Source organism: Balaenoptera borealis, assembly GCF_965194805.1.
Source record: "Balaenoptera borealis genome assembly, chromosome: 10".
In the NCBI taxonomy this organism is placed as follows: domain Eukaryota; kingdom Metazoa; phylum Chordata; class Mammalia; order Artiodactyla; family Balaenopteridae; genus Balaenoptera; species Balaenoptera borealis.
In genome coordinates, this window is record NC_138874.1 from 112,811,658 (window position 1) to 112,833,270 (window position 21,613).

The 21,613-nt window shown below is 45.1% G+C and overlaps 2 protein-coding genes across 3 annotated transcripts in view; one reads left to right on the forward strand and one right to left on the reverse strand.

Annotated features, from left to right (window-relative positions):
- DOCK1 (dedicator of cytokinesis 1) overlaps positions 1–21,613 on the forward strand; it is a 526,335-nt gene that overhangs the window by 169,649 nt on the left and 335,073 nt on the right. For both annotated transcript variants that reach the window (XM_082406605.1, XM_082406606.1), the window contains exons 24-25: positions 9,099–9,169; positions 11,795–11,901. In XM_082406605.1, the coding sequence (XP_082262731.1) occupies positions 9,099–9,169; positions 11,795–11,901 (178 nt within the window). The remainder of the gene's footprint in view (positions 1–9,098; positions 9,170–11,794; positions 11,902–21,613) is intronic.
- INSYN2A (inhibitory synaptic factor 2A) overlaps positions 1–21,613 on the reverse strand; it is a 242,293-nt gene that overhangs the window by 148,977 nt on the left and 71,703 nt on the right. The gene's annotated exons all lie outside the window — the stretch shown is intronic.

Below are 21,613 nucleotides of genomic sequence, written 5' to 3' on the forward strand. Positions count from 1 at the left end.
GACGTCTTCTGCCAGCGTTCAGTAGGTGTTCTGTAGGAGTTGTTCCACATGTAGATGTATTTCTGATGTATCTGTGGGGAGGAAGGTGATCTCCTCATCTTACTCCTCCGCCATCTTGAAGCTCCTGTTGACCATATTTTCTTTATTCATTCATCTGTTGATGGACATTTGCATTGCTTCCACCTCTTGGCAGTTGCTTATAATGCTGCAGTGAATAGGAGTGTGTAAATGTATCTTCTATATCCTGCTTCCATTTCTTTTGAATAAATACCCAGAAGTGGGATTGCTGGGTCATATGGTAGTTATATTTTTAATTTTTTGAGGAACCTCCATACTGTTTTCCTCAGTGGCTGTACCATTAACATTCCCATCAGCAGTGCACAGAGGTTTCAGTGTCTTTGCCCACACCCGCTATTTTCTGTTGTTCTGTGTTGTTTTTTTTTAATAAATTTATTTATTTATTTATTAATTTTTTGGCAGCATTGGGTCTTCGCTCCTGTGTGCAGCCTTTCTCTAGTTGTGGCGAGTGGGGGCTACTCTTCGTTGCCGTGCGCGGGCTTCTCATTGCGGTGGCTTCTCTTGTTGAGGAGCACGGGCTCTAGGCGGGCAGGCTTCAGTATTTGTGGCTCGCGGGCTCTAGACCGCAGGCTCAGTAGTTGTGGCTCACGGGCTTATTTGCTCTGCGCCATGTGGGATCTTCCCAGACCAGGGCTTGAACCCGTGTCCCCTGCATTGGCAGGCGGATTCTTAACGACTGTGCCACCAGAGAAGTCCTCACTGAAGAATCTTAATCTTAGTAAGTTTGTACCTTTCTCACTACCTTTTTCATTTGGACTTTGTGATAAATATAAAACTACTCAGAGGAGTGATTTCCTCCAGCTGCTCACTTGTCACTTGGGATTGAATGAAACAAAACGTTGGCGGTAGAGATGGGGAATGTTATTTTAAAGACCAGAATCTGCTTCAAGGGAGCTTGGTACAAAGAGAAGAGGTATTTTTAGGTTTAAGGTACAGAAGATGTAGGTAGTCTCTTTTTTTTTTTTTTTTTTAAATACTGCATGTTTCTCTAGCTTTTTTAAAAAAAAAAAAAATTTATTTATTTATTTATTCATTTATGGCTGCGTTGGGTCTTTGTTTCTGTGCGAGGGCTTTCTCTAGCTGCGGCAAGCGGGGGCCACTCTTCATCGCGGTGCGCAGGCCTCTCACTATCGCGGCCTCTCTTGTTGCAGAGCACAGGCTCCAGACGCGCCGGCTCAGTAGTTGTGGCTCACGGGCCTAGTTGCTCCGCGGCATGTGGGATCTTCCCGGACCAGGGCTCGAACCCATGTCCCCTGCATCGGCAGGCAGATTCTCAACCACTGCGCCACCAGGGAAGCCCTGTAGGTAGTCTTGATTGAATAGGTTGTAAGGAGCGTAAGCAGTCACTGTCATCATCTTTCTTTTTGTTCTGGATTCTTGTGTGTCTGAGAATAGCGTGGCTCATCCTTGAATCTCTCCAAAGTGCCATGTGTTTCCATTTTAACTGCCTGAAACCTTCATGTCCAGCCATGTGCTCCATCTCATTCGTGCCCCATGAAAGACACAAGCTCTGGTCCAGGGGCGCCTATTGGCTGAACTGTTCTTGCTGTATGTTCCTGTATCAGGATGCTCTGGTTCTTCTGAGCCAAGTCTGAAAGGGGAATTTGTGGACCATATATATTTCAGCTCAAAACCTCCAAATGGAATCATTTTAATATGTGTTTTCTGGAGAAATATGTAAATTAATAATTGCTTCATACATTATTCAAGAAAAACTTGTTTTGTATCACAGATAGCTCTTGTAATCTTATATAAAAATATGCTAATGGATTTAATTAAACTAATTATACTGAAAAATGTAGCCTGAACTTTACCCTAAAATAGTGTCTATTAATCATCATCAGTAGTAATATTTTTAGCCAGAGAGACACTTACAACATTAAACCGATACTAGATGGAAAGTGCATTTTTTGTTTTGTTTTACAGTTTGGATTAAGTTGGCATTTTCATGAGATGCATGACAATTAAATTTGCTTAGAGAAGAGTATAAAATTTATTTAATTTCTTTAACCTGAACTATTTCAGCAATTAGAAAAGTTTTGGAATTTTCGGCTATTTCATAATTCTTTTATGCGTTTCATTTCTTTCTCTCTAGAACTTTGGTTTCAATGTGTTTTTTGTCCATTTGATTCAGTTCTGACCACATTTTCCTTCCTCAGAGTTGTGATACCATGAGTTCTTTTTGTTTTAACCTTTAAGTCATTCTTTATTATTGCCCTCTTCAGAGATGTTTCTCTCTTTTTTTTTAAATGAAGTATAATTAATTTACAATGTTGTGTTAGATTCAAGTGTACAGCAAAGTGATTCAGTTATACACATACAAACACATATATATATATTTTTAGATTCTTTTCCATTGTAGGTTATTACAAGATATTGAGTATAGTTCTCTGTTCTGTACAGTAGGTCCTTATTGTTTTTTGAAATTAATTAATTATTTATTTTCGGCTGCATTGGGTCTTTGTTTTTGCGCGCGGCTTTCTCTAGTTGCGGCAAGTGGGGGTTACTCTTCGTTGCAGTGCGCGGGCTTCTCATTGCAGTGGCTTCTCTTGTTGCGGAGCTCGGGCTCTAGGTGCGCGGGCTTCAGTAGTTGCGGCTCGTGGGCTGTAGAGCACAGGCTCAGTAGTTGTGGCGCACGGGCTTAGTTGCTCTGCGGCCTGTGAGATCTTCCTGGACCAGGGCTCGAACCCGTGTTCCCTGCATTGGCAGGCGGATTCTTAACCACTGCGCCACCAGGGAAGCCTGGTCCTTATTGTTTACCTGTTTTATATATAGTAGTGTGTACCTGTTAACCACAGACTCGTAACTTATTCCCCCCCCAACCCGATCCCCTTTGGTAAATAACTATAAGTTTGTTTTCTATGTGAGTCTATTTCTGTTTTGTGAATAAGTTCATTTGTATCATTTTTTAAGATTCTGCATGTAAGTGATATCATATGATATTTGCCTTTGTCTGACTTACTTCACTTAGTATGATAATCTCTAGGTCCATCCATGTTGCTGCAAATGGCATTATTTCATTCTTCCTTATGGCTGAGTAATATCCCATTGTATATATATATCACGCATCTTCTTTACACATTCATTTGACGATGGACATTTAGGTTGCTTCCATGTCTTGGCTATTGTAAGTAGTGCTGCTGTGAACATTGGGTGCATGTATCTTTTTAAGTTATATTTTTATCTGGATATATGCCCAGGAGTGGGATTGCAGGATCATATGGTAACTATGGATACCATGAGTTCTTGATTGCCTGGATGTTAAGTGATGAACCCAGTATTAAGAGGACTGCTCAGCAACTTGCCTGTCTTTTAATATTAGTAGGAATAGCTTTACCACTGGCCCCTGATTTTGTTTCTTGTATCTTTCTGTGGATTGCTGTCTTTCAATCAGTGCTCAATGGCAGGGAGCCCTATTGTTTTTGGTGGTAGTTTCAGTTGTACCTGAATCCTTCACGTGCCTGAGTGTGTGGAGGACTGAAGTGCGTGTGTTCAGCATGTCAGTGGGTCATTGCACACGTATTTGAGGCCCAAAGGCCTTTAGAGTTGGACCCGTCCGTCCTCATGGGGACAGATCAAAGCTTTTCCAAGTTCAAAGAGAAGTGCCAGCCTGGGCGTAAGTTGCCATTTTGTTAATTTAGGTAAATTTAAAGTCAGCTGTGAAAGAATAACTTTCTTAAAAAGCAAACACTGATTTGATAAGTTCAATTATGACTTAAAACACAGGAGACGGGTAAACAAAGCTCAAACATTGAATTCATTTACATTCCTCTGTTGTGCTGGTCTCTGTTCCCGGCTAGGCCCTGTCAGGTGGGTGTGTTCACACAGGTTATGTGGCCCCCGGCTCACAGCCCCGGGAGGGGTGGGCGAGGAGGTCCCACTCCAAGCTGAGCCCTGCCTCTCGGGCACATCCCACCGGCCTCACCTCCTCCCCACCCCACTCGCCCAGTGAACTGATGCGTGCCCCTCCCACTGCCTGCAGGGACCCTAGCCAAGGCCTGGGAGGCAAGGCCTGGTGTCTGCTGACATGCCATGCGGGCGTCCTGGCCTCTCCGCTGCCATTCGAAAGAGGCTGGCATGTTCCGAGCAAGATTTTGTGTAAATAAATAACGGGTTTACAAAAAGTAATAGAAAACAACCACAGAAAAAGAGACGTCTCCAATGCCCTCCATTTTTGTTACCCGACTGTCTCTGAGATTTGGCGAATGATTCTACTCATTACTTACCACTTTAATCAGGACTTTATAAATGGAAGTTTTCACTGAATGGAGAGTTTTGCACGTTGAAGAAGGTGTGTGTGTTCACATCTGCACACATCCCCACACTCTCCTGCCGCCACAACGAGTGGTGAGCACCGTCCGTGAGCACCAGTGATGAGCTGGGGGGGTCCCGTCACCTCCTCGGCGCCCTTCCCATTCCTCCCGACTGCCGCTGGAGGCCGCCCCGTTCACCGCTACTAACCTCCATCCTTTCGCACTGAGGGGCACCCAGAGGAAAGGCTCCCTTCCTGAGTTCGCATAGTAGGTGGCGGAGGCGACAGCCTGGCCCGGAGCCCGGGTCCTTGTCCGGGGGTGGGGCACCCACTCCTGGGCGTCATGCCGTCTACCCTCTCTCGTCCGCGTTCGGGCCTTCTGTTTCTGGAGGCGTCTTCTGCGGATGAGATTCGACCCAGCGCCGTCCATCACCGAGCAGGAGCCCTGCCTTGTCTGCCCCGCGCTGCACGTCTTGAGAGGCTCTCGAAGCAGTAGCCCCTGCCCTTGAGAGAGACCTGAATTCAGTGAAGCAGCCTGAGTCCGCTGAGGAAACGGGAGCCTTTCCCTGCAAGCGCGAGCGGAAGCCAAAACACTCAAGTCTCTCATCAAATAGCCAGTGTTAGAAATGGGCAAAGCTGGCTGCGCCCTTCATGAGAGTGGGGGATGGCGTGTGCTTCTTCAGGAGGCTCGGGCTGCCCTGGGGGGACCTCGGGGTTCCCTCGGCCTCTTCTGGCTGCTCGTCATCCTGGAGGGGATACAGTTGGGTCTCTCAGCTAACGAGGCCGATTTCTGTGGGTGCAAAGCAAAGAGGTGGAGAGTCTCTTGAGGTTAAAGAGGTGGTTTTGGGCAAAGCTCTGTTGGTCAGGGAGTCACGGAGGCTCTACTGTGTCTAGGGTCCTTGGCCGGGCCACAGCCGTGAGACCCTGGTCTGGGGGCTACAGACTCATGGCCCATCACGGTAATATTCCTAGATGGCTGACCCGGAATCCGTGTGTCTTGAGGAAAACGATGGCTAAGCTAAGGGCTGAGGAGTCACGAGGTTCACTCTGCGTGTTTAGGAGCAGGGGCAGGAGTGGGGGAACGGTGACCCAGGAAGAGGGAACAGCATGGGCACAGCCGCAGAGCTGGCAGAGGGGTCCGGAGCGCGGGGGAGACGGGAAGAGGCTCCACGTTGCTGGAAAGGGTCCTGCAGGTGGAGGTGGGGACCACTGACTGGGACATGGGAGGGTGGGGCCCGGGCCTCTGAGGATGCTGGGTGCTCAGGCCTGGATCCCAGGAGCAGGGCGTTGCCACCCAAGTATCTCAGTTAGATCTGCATCTTAGGAAAGCTGCTCTGGCTGCGCGTGGGACATGACCTTGAGGAGGTCAGAGCAGAGGCGGGAGGTCCCTTAGGAGGCCATGCCTTCCTGCCAGAGGGAGACACAAGTGGCCTGGGCCAGGTGGTGGACACTATAGCAATGGAGAAGGCGGAAGAGGCAGGGGGTGTGGAATAGTGAGGATCCACCGGGCTCTGTGATTGGTCAGAAGTGGGCTGTGCCCAAGACGGAGCATCCTGAGCGTGTGACCTGGGGGCTCCCGGGCGCAGCGCCCTGAGCCTGGAGCACCAGGGCGTAGGGTGGGGCCTCCTCTAAGGCAGGGGGAGTTGGCAGCGTCTGTGGGGCAGCCACGAGCCCAGTGGCCGCCGGGTGTGTGAGTGTGAAGCTCAGGAGAGAGGTGACCTGGGGGACAGGCATTAGGCGTCCGCAGCTGGCCGAAGGGGTGTGGAGAGGGAGGAGAAAAGTCTAGAACAGGACTGCAAGGACAGCCACCTTTACGGGAGGGGCAGGGGACAGAGGAAGGCGGTCGCCCTGGCAGTGAGGGCTGTGGATGCCCCGGGAGATGAGGGGTCACAGCAGTGTCATGGGAAGGTCACCTAAGGGAAGACCTGGAGTCGCTGTGGCCTTGGCAGGAATGGAGGTTTGATGGCGGCCGAGTCAGGCTGCAGAGGGCGGGGAGGGAGGTCGGGGGAGTGCGCTGGTAGTGGACCCCGGGGTGAGTGCACAGCTTGGGAGCTGTCTGTGCCAGGGTGGGCGGTGGGGAGCCTGGGGCTGTGGGTGGTTTCAAGGGGAGAGGCTGGCGTGGGCTGGAGTGTGGAGGGAAGGGGGCAGCTGGGGTGAGAACTGGACCGCCTGGAGAGGGCAGGGACGGGAAATGCAGGAGGTGCTTGATCAGACGGTGGGGCAGGGGCCGTGCCCAGCGGGCAGGATTCCCCCCAGTGGAGGCAGGTGCTCCCTCCCTCTGCCTGGAGGGACAGGCGGAGGCCGGGCGTCCTCCGGGAGGCTTGTTTTGGCTTGAGTGGTGGGCAGAACTGCCCGGCCTCTTCGCCTGATGGTTTTGGTTTTCCCTGAAGCAGGAGGTGAGCTGAGTGAAAAGGGGGTGGGATCCTGGGCTGGAGGAGAGCGAAGAGAGGCTGAGATGGTCACTGGGGGAAGGCGGAGGGTGGAAAGGAGCCCACGACCGCCGGAGAATGGAGAGAACAGAGCTGAAAATGGGGTGCGGGGGCACCCCCTCGCCTTCACTTCATTCCGTCTGTCTGTCCTTGTTATGTTATCCAGGACTGACGTGGGCTCGTGGCTGCTCTCTGTTCTCTGTGACCCTCATGAACTGTCAAACGTGACGTCCCCAGGATCTGGGTCAGTTAGGCAGAGTTCCCTGTTAACCAGCATTTGGGGATCTCCGCGGGTACAGCCCTCCCTCTGTGGGTGTTGCCTGACCTCGGGTCGGGGAGCCCTCGGGAGCTGGTTAACGCAGCGCCCGGTGGCCCCCGGGCAGCGAGCAGGGGGTGGGCCACGAAGGCCTGTCTTGTTTGCCGCTGTTTGTCCTTGTAAGATGGTATTTATCATGCTGCTCCAGGCAGATGCTGCTTTGTGGGGTACAGGATAAAACGCATTATGCTGACGCATCCTCGCCCGCGGGACCCTCACAAACTAGACAAGACACTTTCTGGCCCGAGCAGTCAGCTGTGCAAACGCTTATTATTAAAATGTCACAATAAAGAGTTTTTAGTTTTTCAAAGCAACTCCAAGGTATTTGAAGCAGAAATTTGGATACCAGAATGAAATTGTTTCTATTTAAGGTTCTTTTCAAAAGTTGCATCTCAAAGCAGAGAGTTGGAATTCCTTGATCAGGCCGGCATGGAATGTCAGGGTTAACACCTGGGGAAAAACACCCCTAACTCTGTAGTGCAGGTTTAGAGGTAAACTTTGCTTACCTGTCCTTGATCATCCTGACTGTGGAGCGCTAAGGCTTGAGGGGTTTGGAGGTGGACTGGCTCCAAATCCTGGCAAACAACTTCACTTCACTTGTGCCTTTACTTGATTTGCAATTATTTTCTCCCCGTGTGTGGCTCGTCGTCTTTTGTTGTCTCGGCAGAAGTTCTTTTGAAGAGCAGAAATTCTTCATTTTGATGATGTACAATTGATCAAATTTTTTTCTTTTACAGATTATGCTTTTGGTATCATATAAAAGAAATCTTTGCTTAGCCCAAAGTCACAAGTATCTTCTTTTAGACGTTTTATAGTTTTAAGAATATAAGATCTATGATCCATTTAAAGTGAATTTTCATATAGGGTGTGAGGTATGGAAGGAATTTTATTTGGTGCTGGAGGAGGGAGCGCCTTTGTCCCTTGTTGCAAATCAATTGACCCTATATATTCAGGGTAATCCGTGTGAGGTGGGTTTCTGCCTACTTGCTTTTGGAAAACAATGCTAACAGATGTTTAGGTAATAGGTGTGGCATTTTCCAGTGTTCAAAGTGTTATCCAGTTCTCTTGTCAATTAGATTTTGAGCTTTACTGCAGCCCCTGGAGGTATTTGACATGAGTATTATTTCCTCCATTTCATTCAGGAAGGGGGAGCCCCCCCCCGGGTAGAAGGAGTCACTTAGAGTCAGAGGCAGAGGGGGGCGTCCCAGCCAGGGTCAGAACATTTAAAATCCAGGACCTTTTCCCAATCACATATAGATGAGGGTGGGCTGAGGCTCTGGCTTCCCACCAAACTGAATTTTAATTCTAACTCAGTTCAGTACTAGCTGTGTGATCAGGGGCAAAGTAATTAACATCTCCATTGTCAGTTTCCTTGCCTTCCTGCACAGCTAACTCCCTGTAGGAGGTCTGTTGGAATTAAAGATAAAATATACAAGGGTCTAGCACAGCGCAGAGCATGTATTAGGATCTATCATTATTACCATCACTCTATTTTCTGAAAGTGTGGGTTTTCTAGAAGATACAGAATGTGAAAATAGGTGATAAAGTTACTAAAGAAGAAAGTGATTCCAAGTTCAGGGACCTAGATATACAGGCAGTCATTTTTGGAATGGAACAAAGGCAGTCATTCTAATTGTTGAATGTGGTAGCGCTACAGTGAGTTTGTTGGTGGAGGATTCTTCTGGGGGCACAGGTCTTCATTCGCTAGGATTTCCTTAGGATAAAGGGGAAAATCACATAAAAGCTTAGCACAGTATAGGCATTCGTGAGCAAGCATTGAATGTTGGCTTCTCCTAATATCACTTTTATTACGTCAGGATATCCATGTAACACATCTCCACTGTTTGTGGATCAGAGGCTTTATTTTTCCCCTCATTTTTGTTGTGTTTAACCATCAGCTTCTCATCTGGAAAGTGATCTTAGTCTTCTTGGTATGTGTGTGGTTTTTCAAAGTAATTACAACTTCGTATTACATTTGCCAACTGCCTTAGGCTCAACATTCTTCTTTGTTCTTGGTTTGCAGGGTGCAGCGCTGAAATACTTGCCAACCATTGTCAACGATGTGAAATTGGTATTTGATCCCAAAGAGCTCAGGTAAGGAAGCACCCAAGGCGAAGCCTTCCCGTGTGCCACGCTTGGCCTTCTTTTGAGGGCGTTAGTTCACGGGATGCTTGGGTTGTCTCATGTCCACATAGTTCAGTGCCCTGGATCTTTCTGGAACATGTTCTAGTGATGGTGTCTGTGACACTTTGCTCATTATGTCTTTATGTGGAAAAGGTGTCATCTATCAACAGTCACAATATTTTCTTTAGAAGATTATTTATAGCCTCATGCATACATAATATAAATTGGGCATTTTGCATCCTTTAGAGTTTAAAATTCAATAAGTGGTTCTTGGGTTTGGGTTTGGGTTTCAGCATCTAAACGTTTTGACTCGGGAGCTTTAATATTGGTGTCTCACCTCCTCCCCCTCATTACCATACAGCTTCTCTCTGGGGGCTCCTGCCCAAGGGCTGTGAACCTCAGACAGAGGAGCCACAAGTTGTCAGCTCAGGTTATAGTAAAACGAAAACAAAACAAAACAAAACTCTGGGCAAGCTGGACACTGGCTTTCAGATGGCGAGTCAGGCTGGGGACCGAATCCTTCCTTTCACCTTCCGATTTTGCCACCGTCACCATCCAAGCTCAGTCTCAGTTGTTTACTGTGCAGATGTCACTGCATTTGGAAAAGAGGTGTGTTGAGCAAGTGGGTGCACGGCCTCTGGGACCCCAGACGTCCACAGCACAGCCCTCGTCTGCCCCTTGTTTGGGTTTTGATCTAACATTTGACACAATAAACTTACCTGCAGGTGATGGCACCACTTGACCAGCCAGAAAAGTCCACCTAAATGTTAGTAAAGGGCCATCTGTCCCTCGGGTGGTTAAACGGAATGAAAAACGGTCACCCTTCCGTACGTTATGTCCACCATAGGTCAGTCATGCCCTGGAAGTGAAGGGTGAGGGGCTTTTGGGAAGCCGCTCTCCCCACGAATCATCATGTGTCTGATGTGCCTGAGGATTTAGTGTCCTGCATGGACACATTTATTTTTGCTCCCAGGCACTGACGATACTGGTTATAGTTTAGCAGGTTCTAAATGAGAAAAGGAGGCACAGATGGGCCCATGGGCAACAGGTCTGCCCTCCTGGGTCTCTCTGTGCTCTGTCCCTGCAGCCCGACTCTCAGACAGTGGTCCAGACAAGGGCAGTATCAGCAGCCCCTGGGAATTTGCTGAATCTTGGGTTCCTTCCCAGATCTTCTGAATTAGACGTTGGGGGCGGGGCCCAGCTATTTGGTTTTAATGATGCCTCCATACACTCTCAATGAATGCTCCTGTTTGAGGACCTCAGGTCTGGAGAAGCAGAGGACGAGGGGGGAGCTGCAGCTGGGTGGGCCATGGCCATACTCTGGGCCTGTCGTCCTGGGGCACGGGGACCAGGCCTTTGCTCACTAGAGGGGTGACGTCCATGTTGACAACGGGTGCTTGTGCCTTGTGCTTGGACATCCAAGGAAGACTCCCTTCCCCAGGACCGGCCCCATCTGCTCTTGGGCCCTTGACTCTTTCTGCGTGCGTGGGTTCCTCTTCAACACCTTACCTACTGATTTTTTAAAAAATGACATTGAAAATCATGGATGTATTTTTCCCTGTTTAGAAAATTGTCATGTTTTGATGGAACAGAAGAGATCACAGAGGAGAATAACTCAAAGTTAATTCCACGAGGATCTGGATCTTTCTAGTTATCTTTTGTGTGCAAGCGTGTGTGCACACACACTAACACACACGTACATACACCCCTAAAAGAATTCAGCATTACATTTTTTATTTTACAGTCGACTCCTGTGCTGAAGACATCTTGTTTTCCTACATCAGGAAGGAGACTTATACACCATCACCATAATCTACTGTTAGAACAGTTTTGTCACCCCAGTAAGATCCCTCGTGCCCAGTAAGAGTCATTGCACACTCCCACCCCAGCTCTAGGCAACTACTAACCTACTTACTGTGTGCATAGATTTACCTTTTCTGGGCATCGCCTATAAAAGGAATCGTATAATATACGTGACCTTTTGTGACTAGCTTCTTTCACTTAGCATAATGCTTTCAAGGTCTATTAATGTCAGGATTTCATTCCCTTTTATGGGTGAATTGTGTGGATCTACTACATTATGTTTATCCATTCATCAGTTGATGGACATCTGGGTTTTTCCACTTTTCAAGTGTTATGAATAACATGGCTATGATTCATATACAGGGTCTTGTGTGGATAAATATTTTCATTTCTTTTGGGTATATACCTAGAAGTGGAAATGCAGGGTCGTATGGTAACTATGTTTTAACATTTTCAGGAACTGCCAAACAGTATTCCAAAGTGGCTGCCCCATCTTGCATTCCCACCAGCATGGTATGAGGGTACCAGTTTCTTCACGTCCTAGTCACTGCTTGTTACTGGCTGTCTTTTGGATTATAGCCATTTTAGTGGGTGTGAAGTGAAAAATAACATTTAAAGCATCATTCTTTTGGAAGAGATTTTGGCCCATATTGTATAATGGGCCTATTCCAACATTCTGGTGGCATCTAATGACCATTCACTGAACTCGCGTCTCGTTACTGTCTTGTATCTCACTGGGTCGTTTTGCAGTATATCCAGCATCTCTTTTCACTTGTGTTTTTCCTTTTATAGCAAAATGTTTACTGATTTCATCCTAAATGTTCCCGTGGGTTTGCTGACCATTCAGAAGCTATATTGCTTGATTGAAATAATTCACAGTGACCTCTTCACACAGCATGGTGAGTGAAACCCTGAGAATCGTTAAATTGTCACATTCGTCATTGTCTGTAGACCTTGCCCTGTCTGAATTCTCTCTTCTTTGTCAAAAGGAGTGGGGAGGTTGCAGCCAGTTAAAACAGCTCCATTACAAGACAGGAAGATTTAGCCCTTACCAGAGAATGGTAATTGGCATATACCGTAGGTAACAGATCATTGAAAAATGAAGGCACAAACCTTGTCGTTTGGAATTTAGGTATACACCAGAGCCCTAGGATAATCAGCATACATTGTAGCCTTTATGATGTGTGATTATCTATCCTGGGGAGGCAATCACTGGCTTCCATTGAGATGATTGCAACAAAAAATTTCAAATTTTCTTTAAATCTAGAAGTCATGGTTATGTCTTAGCCTGAACTTTGCATTCTGTGACAGGCTTTCTTCAAACCCTGCTCAAAGGAAAAAGAATTTTAATGATTCCTCAATTCATTTATCCCAAGGAACACCTCACGTTTCCACACGTTATGTCCCTACCCTTTTTATTAATCACTTTCTTTCTGTTTGGACAGATTGAATTAATATTTTACACTTGTCAAGAAGTTTTATTGAAAGCTTAAGACCTTTGCATAATTCCACAACCTTCCTCATTTATTGGAGACAAATGTGAAGACTGTTGAGTGACATTCTGATGGAGAGGCATACATTTATTCTATTCCATTGGTGTCCAGACGTTTGGCTGTTCCGTTCATTTTCTTTTGTCCTCACGTGTGGTGTTTCAGGGATGGAGCAGCTCAGGCCTGAGATGTCCCTGTTGAGAACTCGGTGTGTGTCTGGTTTAGTCCTTTGTACCATCTAGACTACTGGACCCTATGTTTTTAATCTTATTTCTTGATTTAACTTTACACAATTCACTGGAGTCTGCACTTATAGCTAAGGCTTATGTCAAGAGGAAATGCTGAGACTTCATTTGGGTAGGAGTGTTCATCTGGAGAAAACACATCACACCAAGAAGTGAGTAGCTTTCTGCAGCCCTTCCAAACAGACATCTCTTTCTATTTTTCACTTGCATAAAAGAAAGTCAACTGTGTCGCCGTTATTTGGGACTCAAAGCCCATGAAACTCCTTAAGCCAGTAATCCCAACCATCAGTATTTCAGGCTCTTCTTGGAAGGCTGGATATTGAATTGCTTATTCTTCAGGTGTCTTCTAAAGCTTGGGACTTTGTGAGACTCCAGGGAGGCATGGAGGCGATACGTGGAGATGCTACTTCGTTGTTTCTTTCCATATTGACTAAACTTTATACCACAGCAGGTGAAATCCCCTGCAAGTTTTATATCTGGGTCTTATTAGGTAGCTTACTAATATCTCTTCTTCCAACCATCCAACCCCAAGACATGCAAAAACACACACCACCACGACCACCACCATCACCATCACCATTGCTGCCACCACCAGTGCCTTCACTGGGCTAACAATTATCAAAAAAATAACAGTTATCACGGATTGACTGTGCTTGGCTTTAATTGAGTGTTGATACAGGGACGACCTTCTTGAGGACATCTTACATACATTTCAAAATTTCTATTGCAAAACTTTCTTCCACGTCCTTTGAATAAGGACCTAAGGCATAAATGGTTCAACTAAAAATATTTAAAATAGATCTTCTTTTAAGAGTATATTTCAAGGAAATGTTTTCTTCTATGGACACTCTATTTCTTTAGCTAGTAGATAGCTTGAAGGCAAACTTAGTATTGATTTTTGCGAATTGTATCAGCCGTTGTATTTGGCAGTTGCGGTTCTCTTTTCTGTGCTCCATTTCTGTTTTCACTCCTGTTCTGTGAGTCTTTCATCATAGACTGCTTTACGTCTCGTTTTGGAAATAATGCAGCATGCAAATAAATATTTAGCTTTGTTTGACAGGGAGTTGTCAGGATGTGTAACATTTTGGAATTATTAACTTAGTATCTTTCTAGATATTTGCAAAGGTAGGAATTTAATCTTAAGAGTCAGTTGCACCCAACGTAGTAAATGAGATTGTAGGAAATACATGAATCCAGAATTATCACGGGCAAAATGAGCCAACATTAGCCTGAAGCTTCATGTCTTACCAGCAGTTCTAGAATCGTCCAATCAGTCGACATTGTCTAAGCCATAATCTTCAGTGCAAATGTACTTCCAGACGCTCACTGGCCGTCTGGAAGCATTTCAGAATGCTTTGTCCCATGTGGAAATGGCCCTGCTTGCAGGCTTTGAGTTTTAAGAATCTTTCTGGGTAAAGACAGCAAGGACAGCCCTGATTTTTCTCATCTTTAGGCTCCCTGCTGCTTCAAAGTTACCAAGAGCCGTCTTACCTCCTTGTCAGGAAAGATTTATCACTGGAAATCATCCGGTTGGTCTGTTCTTACGAAGATGTCATTACTTGTGCAAAATATTCTGTGCCACATTTGGTATAAATATTTAAAGCCAAGCCATTTTCTGGTGAGATATGATGGCTGTGATGTTCTTGCCTTGTTCCATTTCTTGTTAATTTGTAAAAAAAAATGTAGTTGTTTGTGTCCCCTTTCCTGATCCAAGTGGAATCAGTCCAACTAGCTCCCTTCGTGTCTGGATTTTTGGAATGTGTCATAACTAGGTTTAGCTGCACAAGCTACTGAATGTGCTAGACCTCGGTCAGTGTTCTTTGGGGGATGCGGTCAGAGTGCATCCCTGTCTGGCTCCTTCGGTTCCTCTGTTGGGCTCCAGGGCACGTCTTTGCTCATCAGCATGTGTGTTGCTTCACTCATAGAAGAGACTCACTTTGTTGCTTTGCTCTAAAATGTTTCTTTCCATCTCCCTCCAATATCAAAGCTATTGCATCGTTTTGAGAGTCTTACTTTGATGGAAGCGGGAAGCTGATCTGGGTGCAGTGAGGCTGGCAGTGAACTCTGAAACTGCCATTGCCCCTCGGCAGGAAAGCCTTCCCTTGCCAGGTTTGGGTGCCAGCAGGCCAAGGCTTCCAGTGCCCTGGTTGGCTCAGCCCGGCTCCCCTTCTGTCCTCTTTAAGGACCAGAAGACTGAGGGCGCATCCTGCTGAGTTTGTTAGGCTACAACAGGAGATGTGTCTTTTGGCAAATCGGGTTGTGTTTGGCCCCAGCTGGTGTGGACACCACGGCTGCTGTCACTGCCATCTGTTCCCAGCCGTACCAGCTGTAAGGCTCCTTCTGAATCAGGACCTTGCAACTCCCGCTGCCTCTGCATCCTCCACCCTGGCCCGAAGGAAATGAGAGTTCTTCACAGAGCCGTCCTTCCCGCTGCTCATTTCCACTTGCCATCCTAAGAAGTCACGCCTCCTTGGCAGAACCTGGAACATAGCTGTAGTTGCAAGGGTGGCTGTGGATTTGAGTTTTGGCTTCTGTACTGGGGAAAGAGAGCTCATAATGTAGAAATCTCCCCCGAATTTAAGAAGCCTGTTCAGAAGATGTGTGTGGACCTGGCCATCCCGCGTGTCTGCCACAGTAGATTACTGACCACGCCAGGGCTCCAGCCCCTCCGCAGGTTTCCAGCGACTCGGAGCGCGTGGTGGGGTGCCAGTCACATTAGCCTTTTCTCTGAGCACATGTCTCTCTCCCTTTGCTTTGCTTAAAAAATAAAATGAATGACTGGTTTGCATCATTTCTCCTGTAAATGATTTTACTTCCTCATTAATAAAGAACTATGCATGTCTGAAACCCTTGCTGGGATGAGGGCAGGCAGCTCACGAGAGGATTGCGAGTGTGTGTGATCACATTGCCTGGGTTCAAATCCTGCCTCTATTACCTGCTAACTCAGTGACCTCGGGTAAGTTACCCTCCAGGCTTCAATTTCTCCAGCTGCCCTTTTCTTCTTGCCTCCGTTACATATCTTGAAGATTAATACATGTGTGGTACTGAGATTTACACTCAGTATTTCATGAACATTCAAGAAATGTTAGCCATGTCTTTTCATTTTTGTTGAGGATTCATTAGAAGAATGGCAGGTGAGACCCTGCCCTCATGGGGGGGCCGGGGCTATCATGTCAAATATGGGGCAAAAGAAAACAGACCTGGACCAAATACTGCAAGGGATTACATAGCGAGCTTCCTCTGAGAGGTGCTCTGATCACCCTGCATAAATAAAATCTCCCCAGACACACTGCCCCTGGGCTCTTCCTGCCACTCCCCACAGCGTGCAATCATTGCCTGGTTTTACTTCTTGGCTCGCTTATTTTCTCTGGTCCTTCCTTAAAATGAGAGGTCTTGGAGTGTGGCCTTCTTGTTCATCTTGTTCTTCTTCTGTCGCTGGTGCCTAGAACGGTACCTGGCTCACAGTGCGTATTTATCGCATGTTCAAATCCAGCACTTCTTTCCCCAGGGAGCAGTGCAGAGAAGGAAGCATGACATGCATATGTAGTTCACTTGATCTGAGGGAGGAGAGGTCTTGTGTTCACACGGGGAAGCTGGGTGTCTCTCCCCGTCTGGGCTCTGAATGGATTGACCATGGAGCAGAAAGGAGGTGTCTTTGAGGAGGAGTGACAGAAAGAGACAAGTGAGAGAGTTAAGATACGGAGGGTCATCCGTGAGCAGTTGTATAAAATTAAGATTGTCTTCTTTTCTTTTTTTTTTTTTTTATATGATTGCATCTACCCAGGAAACCGTCTCTGGCCTCCCAGACAACTGCTGTGGGGTCTCTGGTGTCCCATCCACTGTGCTGAGGTCTGGATGCAGATGATAATTATGATAGTTAAATAGTGTTGAGCTCTTACTGTGTGCCAGGGGCCATGGTAAGCCCTGATCTATCTATCTATCTATATATCTATTTATCTATCTATATCTATATATAGAGAGATAGATATAGATATATTAATATATATATTAATGTGTGTGTGTGTTTAATTTTTATTGGGGTATAGTTGCTTTACAGTGTTATGGGACTTTTATTTTTTTTAAGATTGTCTTCTTTTTGCTTCTGATTTTATTATTCCCCTGTTTTGTGGAAAGATGAAGTGGCAGAGGGGACAGCTCAACTCTACCTCTGGACTCAAGATAGCTCTTTGTTAAAATTACGGAAGATTTTAAACATATAGGAAAATGAGGAGAAGAGTGTAATGAACGCCTATGTAGCGCTCGCTGGGCTTCAGAACCTATCAAGTCATGGTCTTGTTTTTATCTCGGTGCTCCTCCCCCAGATATTTTTCTTTAAATTTATTTTATTGAAGTATAGTTGATTTACACGGTTGTGTTAGTTTCTGCTGTACAGCAAAGTGATTCACTTAAACATATATATATATATATACATTCTTTTTCATCTTCTTTTCCATTATGGTTTATCATAGGATATTGAATATAGTTCCCTGTCCTACACGGTGGGACCTTGTTGTTTGTCCATGCTTCATATCATAGTTTGCATCTGCTAATCCCAAACTCCCAGCCCATCCCTCCCCGTGCCCCAGATATTTGGAGGCAAATCCCAGCCTTCACAGCATTTCATGAGGGTGTCTTTTCAAATGTAAGTTTGTGGTCAGAGTAAATGGCATTGTTTCAGAAAACGGAGGGTGGATCCCCACGTTGGTGCCAGGAACCCACCTTGGCTGTTCTGGCTCCTGCTCTCCAGCTGAGGTGAAGGGCTTGGACTCATTATCATGCTGTGTGCGCACAGCCAATGAATGGGCAGTAATGGCTCCAAGCATTGTTTCGAGATGTGACTTGACTACTTGAAAGCTGGTTTAAATAGATTATGTGCTTCACAAAAAGATGACTCCTGCATGTAATCTGCGGCATGGAGTGAGCAGATTTTCAAAGCAAGTTACGAAGAGACGGAAAGGTCAGAGCTTCATAATTTGTACATTTGTAGCTTTGTTCCCATGTGATTATATTGTTGCCCACATATCTAACAAAAGTTGTGAAAATTAAAGCTTAAATCCTATTATAGAAATGAAAAGTTTCAATATAATTAAAATAAACACTAGGACACCAAGGTTTGGGATTTATGTTCACACAAATATTTTACATTAATGTTATAGGAATTGGAATAAAAGAAATCAACCTTAGATACCGTTAACTTTTAAATTAGTCAAGAGCATTGGACATCCTTGCAAGAAGCCTTTCAGTTGAGATGGGAGTTGTGTTCTTACCCACATGGGCTCCTTTCCGCTGCAGTCCTTAACCTGAGACCTTGGGAAAGCTCATTCCAGTTAACGCTGAATTTCCTTCCCTTTCAAGATCTAGTCTTTCCATATTCTCATATTCAAAGAGACCAAAGCAACTGACAGATTTCCTTTAGAGCTTACTGTCTACTTACCTTGTGTCATAAGTTTGTTTTTGCAGAATAGTGTAAGATTTGGAGAATAAAGTGGGGCCACTTTGTTTGTTTGTTTTTTATTTTTTCCCTGATGTTTGGAATCTAGCAGTGAGTAGGAATGGAAAATGTGCCATTCCTTCATTCTCTGGCCATTCCTGTAGCTCTTTCCTTCAATATAACAAATAGGCTCCTTTTAGACAGTGTTCATCAACCTCATAAAACTTCATTTGTGTTCCATTTTTTTTTTCTTTTTTCCTTTAACATCTTTATTGGAATATAACTGCTCTACAATGTTGTATTAGTTTCTGCTGTATAACAAAGTGAATCAGCTATATGCATATGTATATCCCCATATCTCCTCCCTCTTGGGTCTCCCTCCCACCCTCCCTATCCCACCCCTCTAGGTGGTCACAGAGCACCGAGCTGATCTCCCTGTGCTATGCGGCTGCTTCCCACTAGCTATCTGTTTTACATTTGGTAGTGTATATATGTCAATGCCATTCTCTCACTTTGTCCCAGCTTACCCTTCCCCCTCCCCGTGTCCTCAAGTCCATTCTCTACGTGTGTGTCTTTATTCCTGTCCTGCCCCTAGGTTCATGAGAACCATTTGTGTTCCATTTTTGAACAATACAGAGCTCCTTAAAAATGTAGGCCTGGAGAGCTCAAATAATTTTTCTCATTCTTATTTTCAAGGTGAATGATTCTTCCAGTTGTCAAGCAGAGTAAAATTCTCCTTTTTAATGGTGGAAACATTAGTTACAGCAGCTCTTTAAAGTCTGAGGGCAAAGGCCCAGATGCCTATTGGGGCTAGCTAGTAGTAGGAATTAGCAAAGTCAGATTTCTAGACCGTTTTCACTGTGATTCGATCCAAGATTTTATATCTCTAAAAAAATTACCCTGTTAATCAATTTGTTGTGCTTTAAATTGTAGAAAGAAAAGCTGTGTGTTTAATACAGACCTATAGTAAAATATACCTTCTGAATGCTTTGGATCCATGAACAAATCAAAATAAAATCTCCTGAGCTTCTCCACTGTGGAGAATGGAGAGATATTTCTCTTATTGAAAGGGTTCTTAAACCCAGGACTACTCTGTAGTCGTTTTTGTTAACTTGATGGATGTTTCACAGAAAGAAAAATTGGGGTTGGGACCATCATATGCCATAATTACTTAATGTACCACTCGTATAGCATTCTGGAATACTTTAATTAGATAGTTGTGCTGAAGACGTCTAATGAACGTTACCAGCTGTGAACCCCAAAGACTAATTCTTTAAGTAAAGATGGAATATGAATATAATTTTCTCCTCTTTTATTTTTTTTTCATGCCCTGAGAAAATTTTAATCTTTATCTGTAAAGTACTGTCCCTTTTTTCATCCCTCATTCTATATATCATTCTATAGCTTTCATTGTATGTGTTTTTGAAAAGATCATTTGTTAAAACAGTGCAGCCTTTTTAGAAATGGCTTAATGAATCTAGGAGGGTGAACCCAATTTCAGTTTCTTAATTATATCTGTTCCAATTCCATTGTAATTTGTTGAGTACCTACCATGTGCTCAGGACTGTTGGTTAGCAAGTTTGATTCCTCTGAGAATAGCTTCAGACCCATCAGTTTAAAAATGCATAATTGGAAAAGAGTAATTTTCTTAATTTACAGATAACGACCCAGGAGTTAAGTAGCAAATCCTAGTCTGCAAGCAAAATCCCAGGCAGGGAGCTGTCCACCACCGTGGTGCTGATTAGGGAGTTGTCTTGTTACAAATCCATCCCCTACTCTTTTCATGAGCTATTTCACATCCACCATATGAGTTATGCATTCTGAAAACTGAATTCACTTCAAGTGCCATATGGAACAAGATAAAGTACAAGTATGTGAATAAATAAACACATGAATAGATTAAACATAAATAAACCATGTAGTGTTGTGTTCATGTGCTTATGGAGTTTTCATAGCCTTTTCTCTTCTCTTTCTGTGTGATCAAATTGGCAGTGCTAAGTTCCTCAGGGTGTAGTTGGTCTAACCTTTATCATAGTCTGTTGGCTCTCTGTTCTGCACCCAACTCTGAGTGGACTCTTGTCCCTGTTGCTTGATGTTGGGGACATGAAGAGCAGTCTTAGAAGAGGCTGCCTTGGTTGTCCCATATCCGATCATGCTCACATTGGCACTGGGACGGCAGGTCTCTGAGTCTCCCCAGTTCACGGTTCCTTCCCGGCCCCAAGCTTAGCTCTGTACCCGCACCGTGTTGCCTGGGACAGTTGGAGGAGCCCCAGGTCAGCCTGCAGTCTCCTAGGTTCTCCTTCTAGACCCTACTTTTTTCTGTTGCGTAAACCCCTCCCTGAGGGCACAGTCCTTCCCTCAAGATGGAGTGGACAGACCATATCGTTTTGACGTTGTTTTTTTAACTGTAGAGCTCAATATGGGGGCAAACAGTAGAGGAGGTGTGCTGGGCCACACTGACCAAAACCTGTGTTCTTGGTTAGCTTCACGCTCTTGGGTAAAAGCATGCACACGACTCCCCAGCTCTGTTTTTCTCTCTTTGTTTTCTCATCCTCCACGTGGTAAGATTCTGCCCAAGGACTGGCAGACCTATTGAATTCCTCTCAAATGTACCAAGCCACCTCCTTAAATGCATTTCCATCCAGAGGATAGATTCCTGGTCTGACCAGTACTTTCCACACTATCTTCCCTGGCATTTTGCTTGAGTCTTTCTAATATTTTCATCTGCTTTTAAATGGGACTCATTTTAGATTTTTCTCCATTGGTTCTTCTTCCATTTCTTTCTTCTGACAAAGTATTTATTATTATAATACTAGTGGCTGGTTAACCTCTATGATTATACTTCTCCAAACTACAGGATACAAAATATCTGCTGCCCCACTCCCTTCTTTCAAAAGATGACACACTTTTTATGAGACCCGGTGGCCTCATCCAGAAGATGTGTCTTTGACCAGCTTCTTTTTCCTATTGTTCTGCAATCTGTATCTTGCCATGTTCCCTTCCAATTTTCAAGATACTTTTTATTGCTCTGTCACCCTCTCAATTAAAATTTTGTGACATTGGGTACCTCACAGCTGACAGGCAGATTATCTTATTTCTGATCATTTCAGCACTCAACCAAGTGGTGCTGAGGATCTTCTTACCAGAGTACTTACAGAGGTGCTACCCGTAGATAGGAATCGAAACCCAGTGCAGGGCAGTTGTATTTACTCCGTTTTACAGACAAAGAAACTGAAGTTCAGAAAGGAAAACTGACACACTTAGGGTTACTTGATGTGAATTTATCCTCCTGGCACTGCTAATGGTCACAGCTTACTTAAAGCGAATTAAAGTAATTCTTGGAAAAATTTAATCTGCATTAGACATGTAAAGATACCTGAATCATACATGTTTACACACACGTGCACATGCATGGGTCATAAGGAGCTCTGGCTTCAGGATCAGG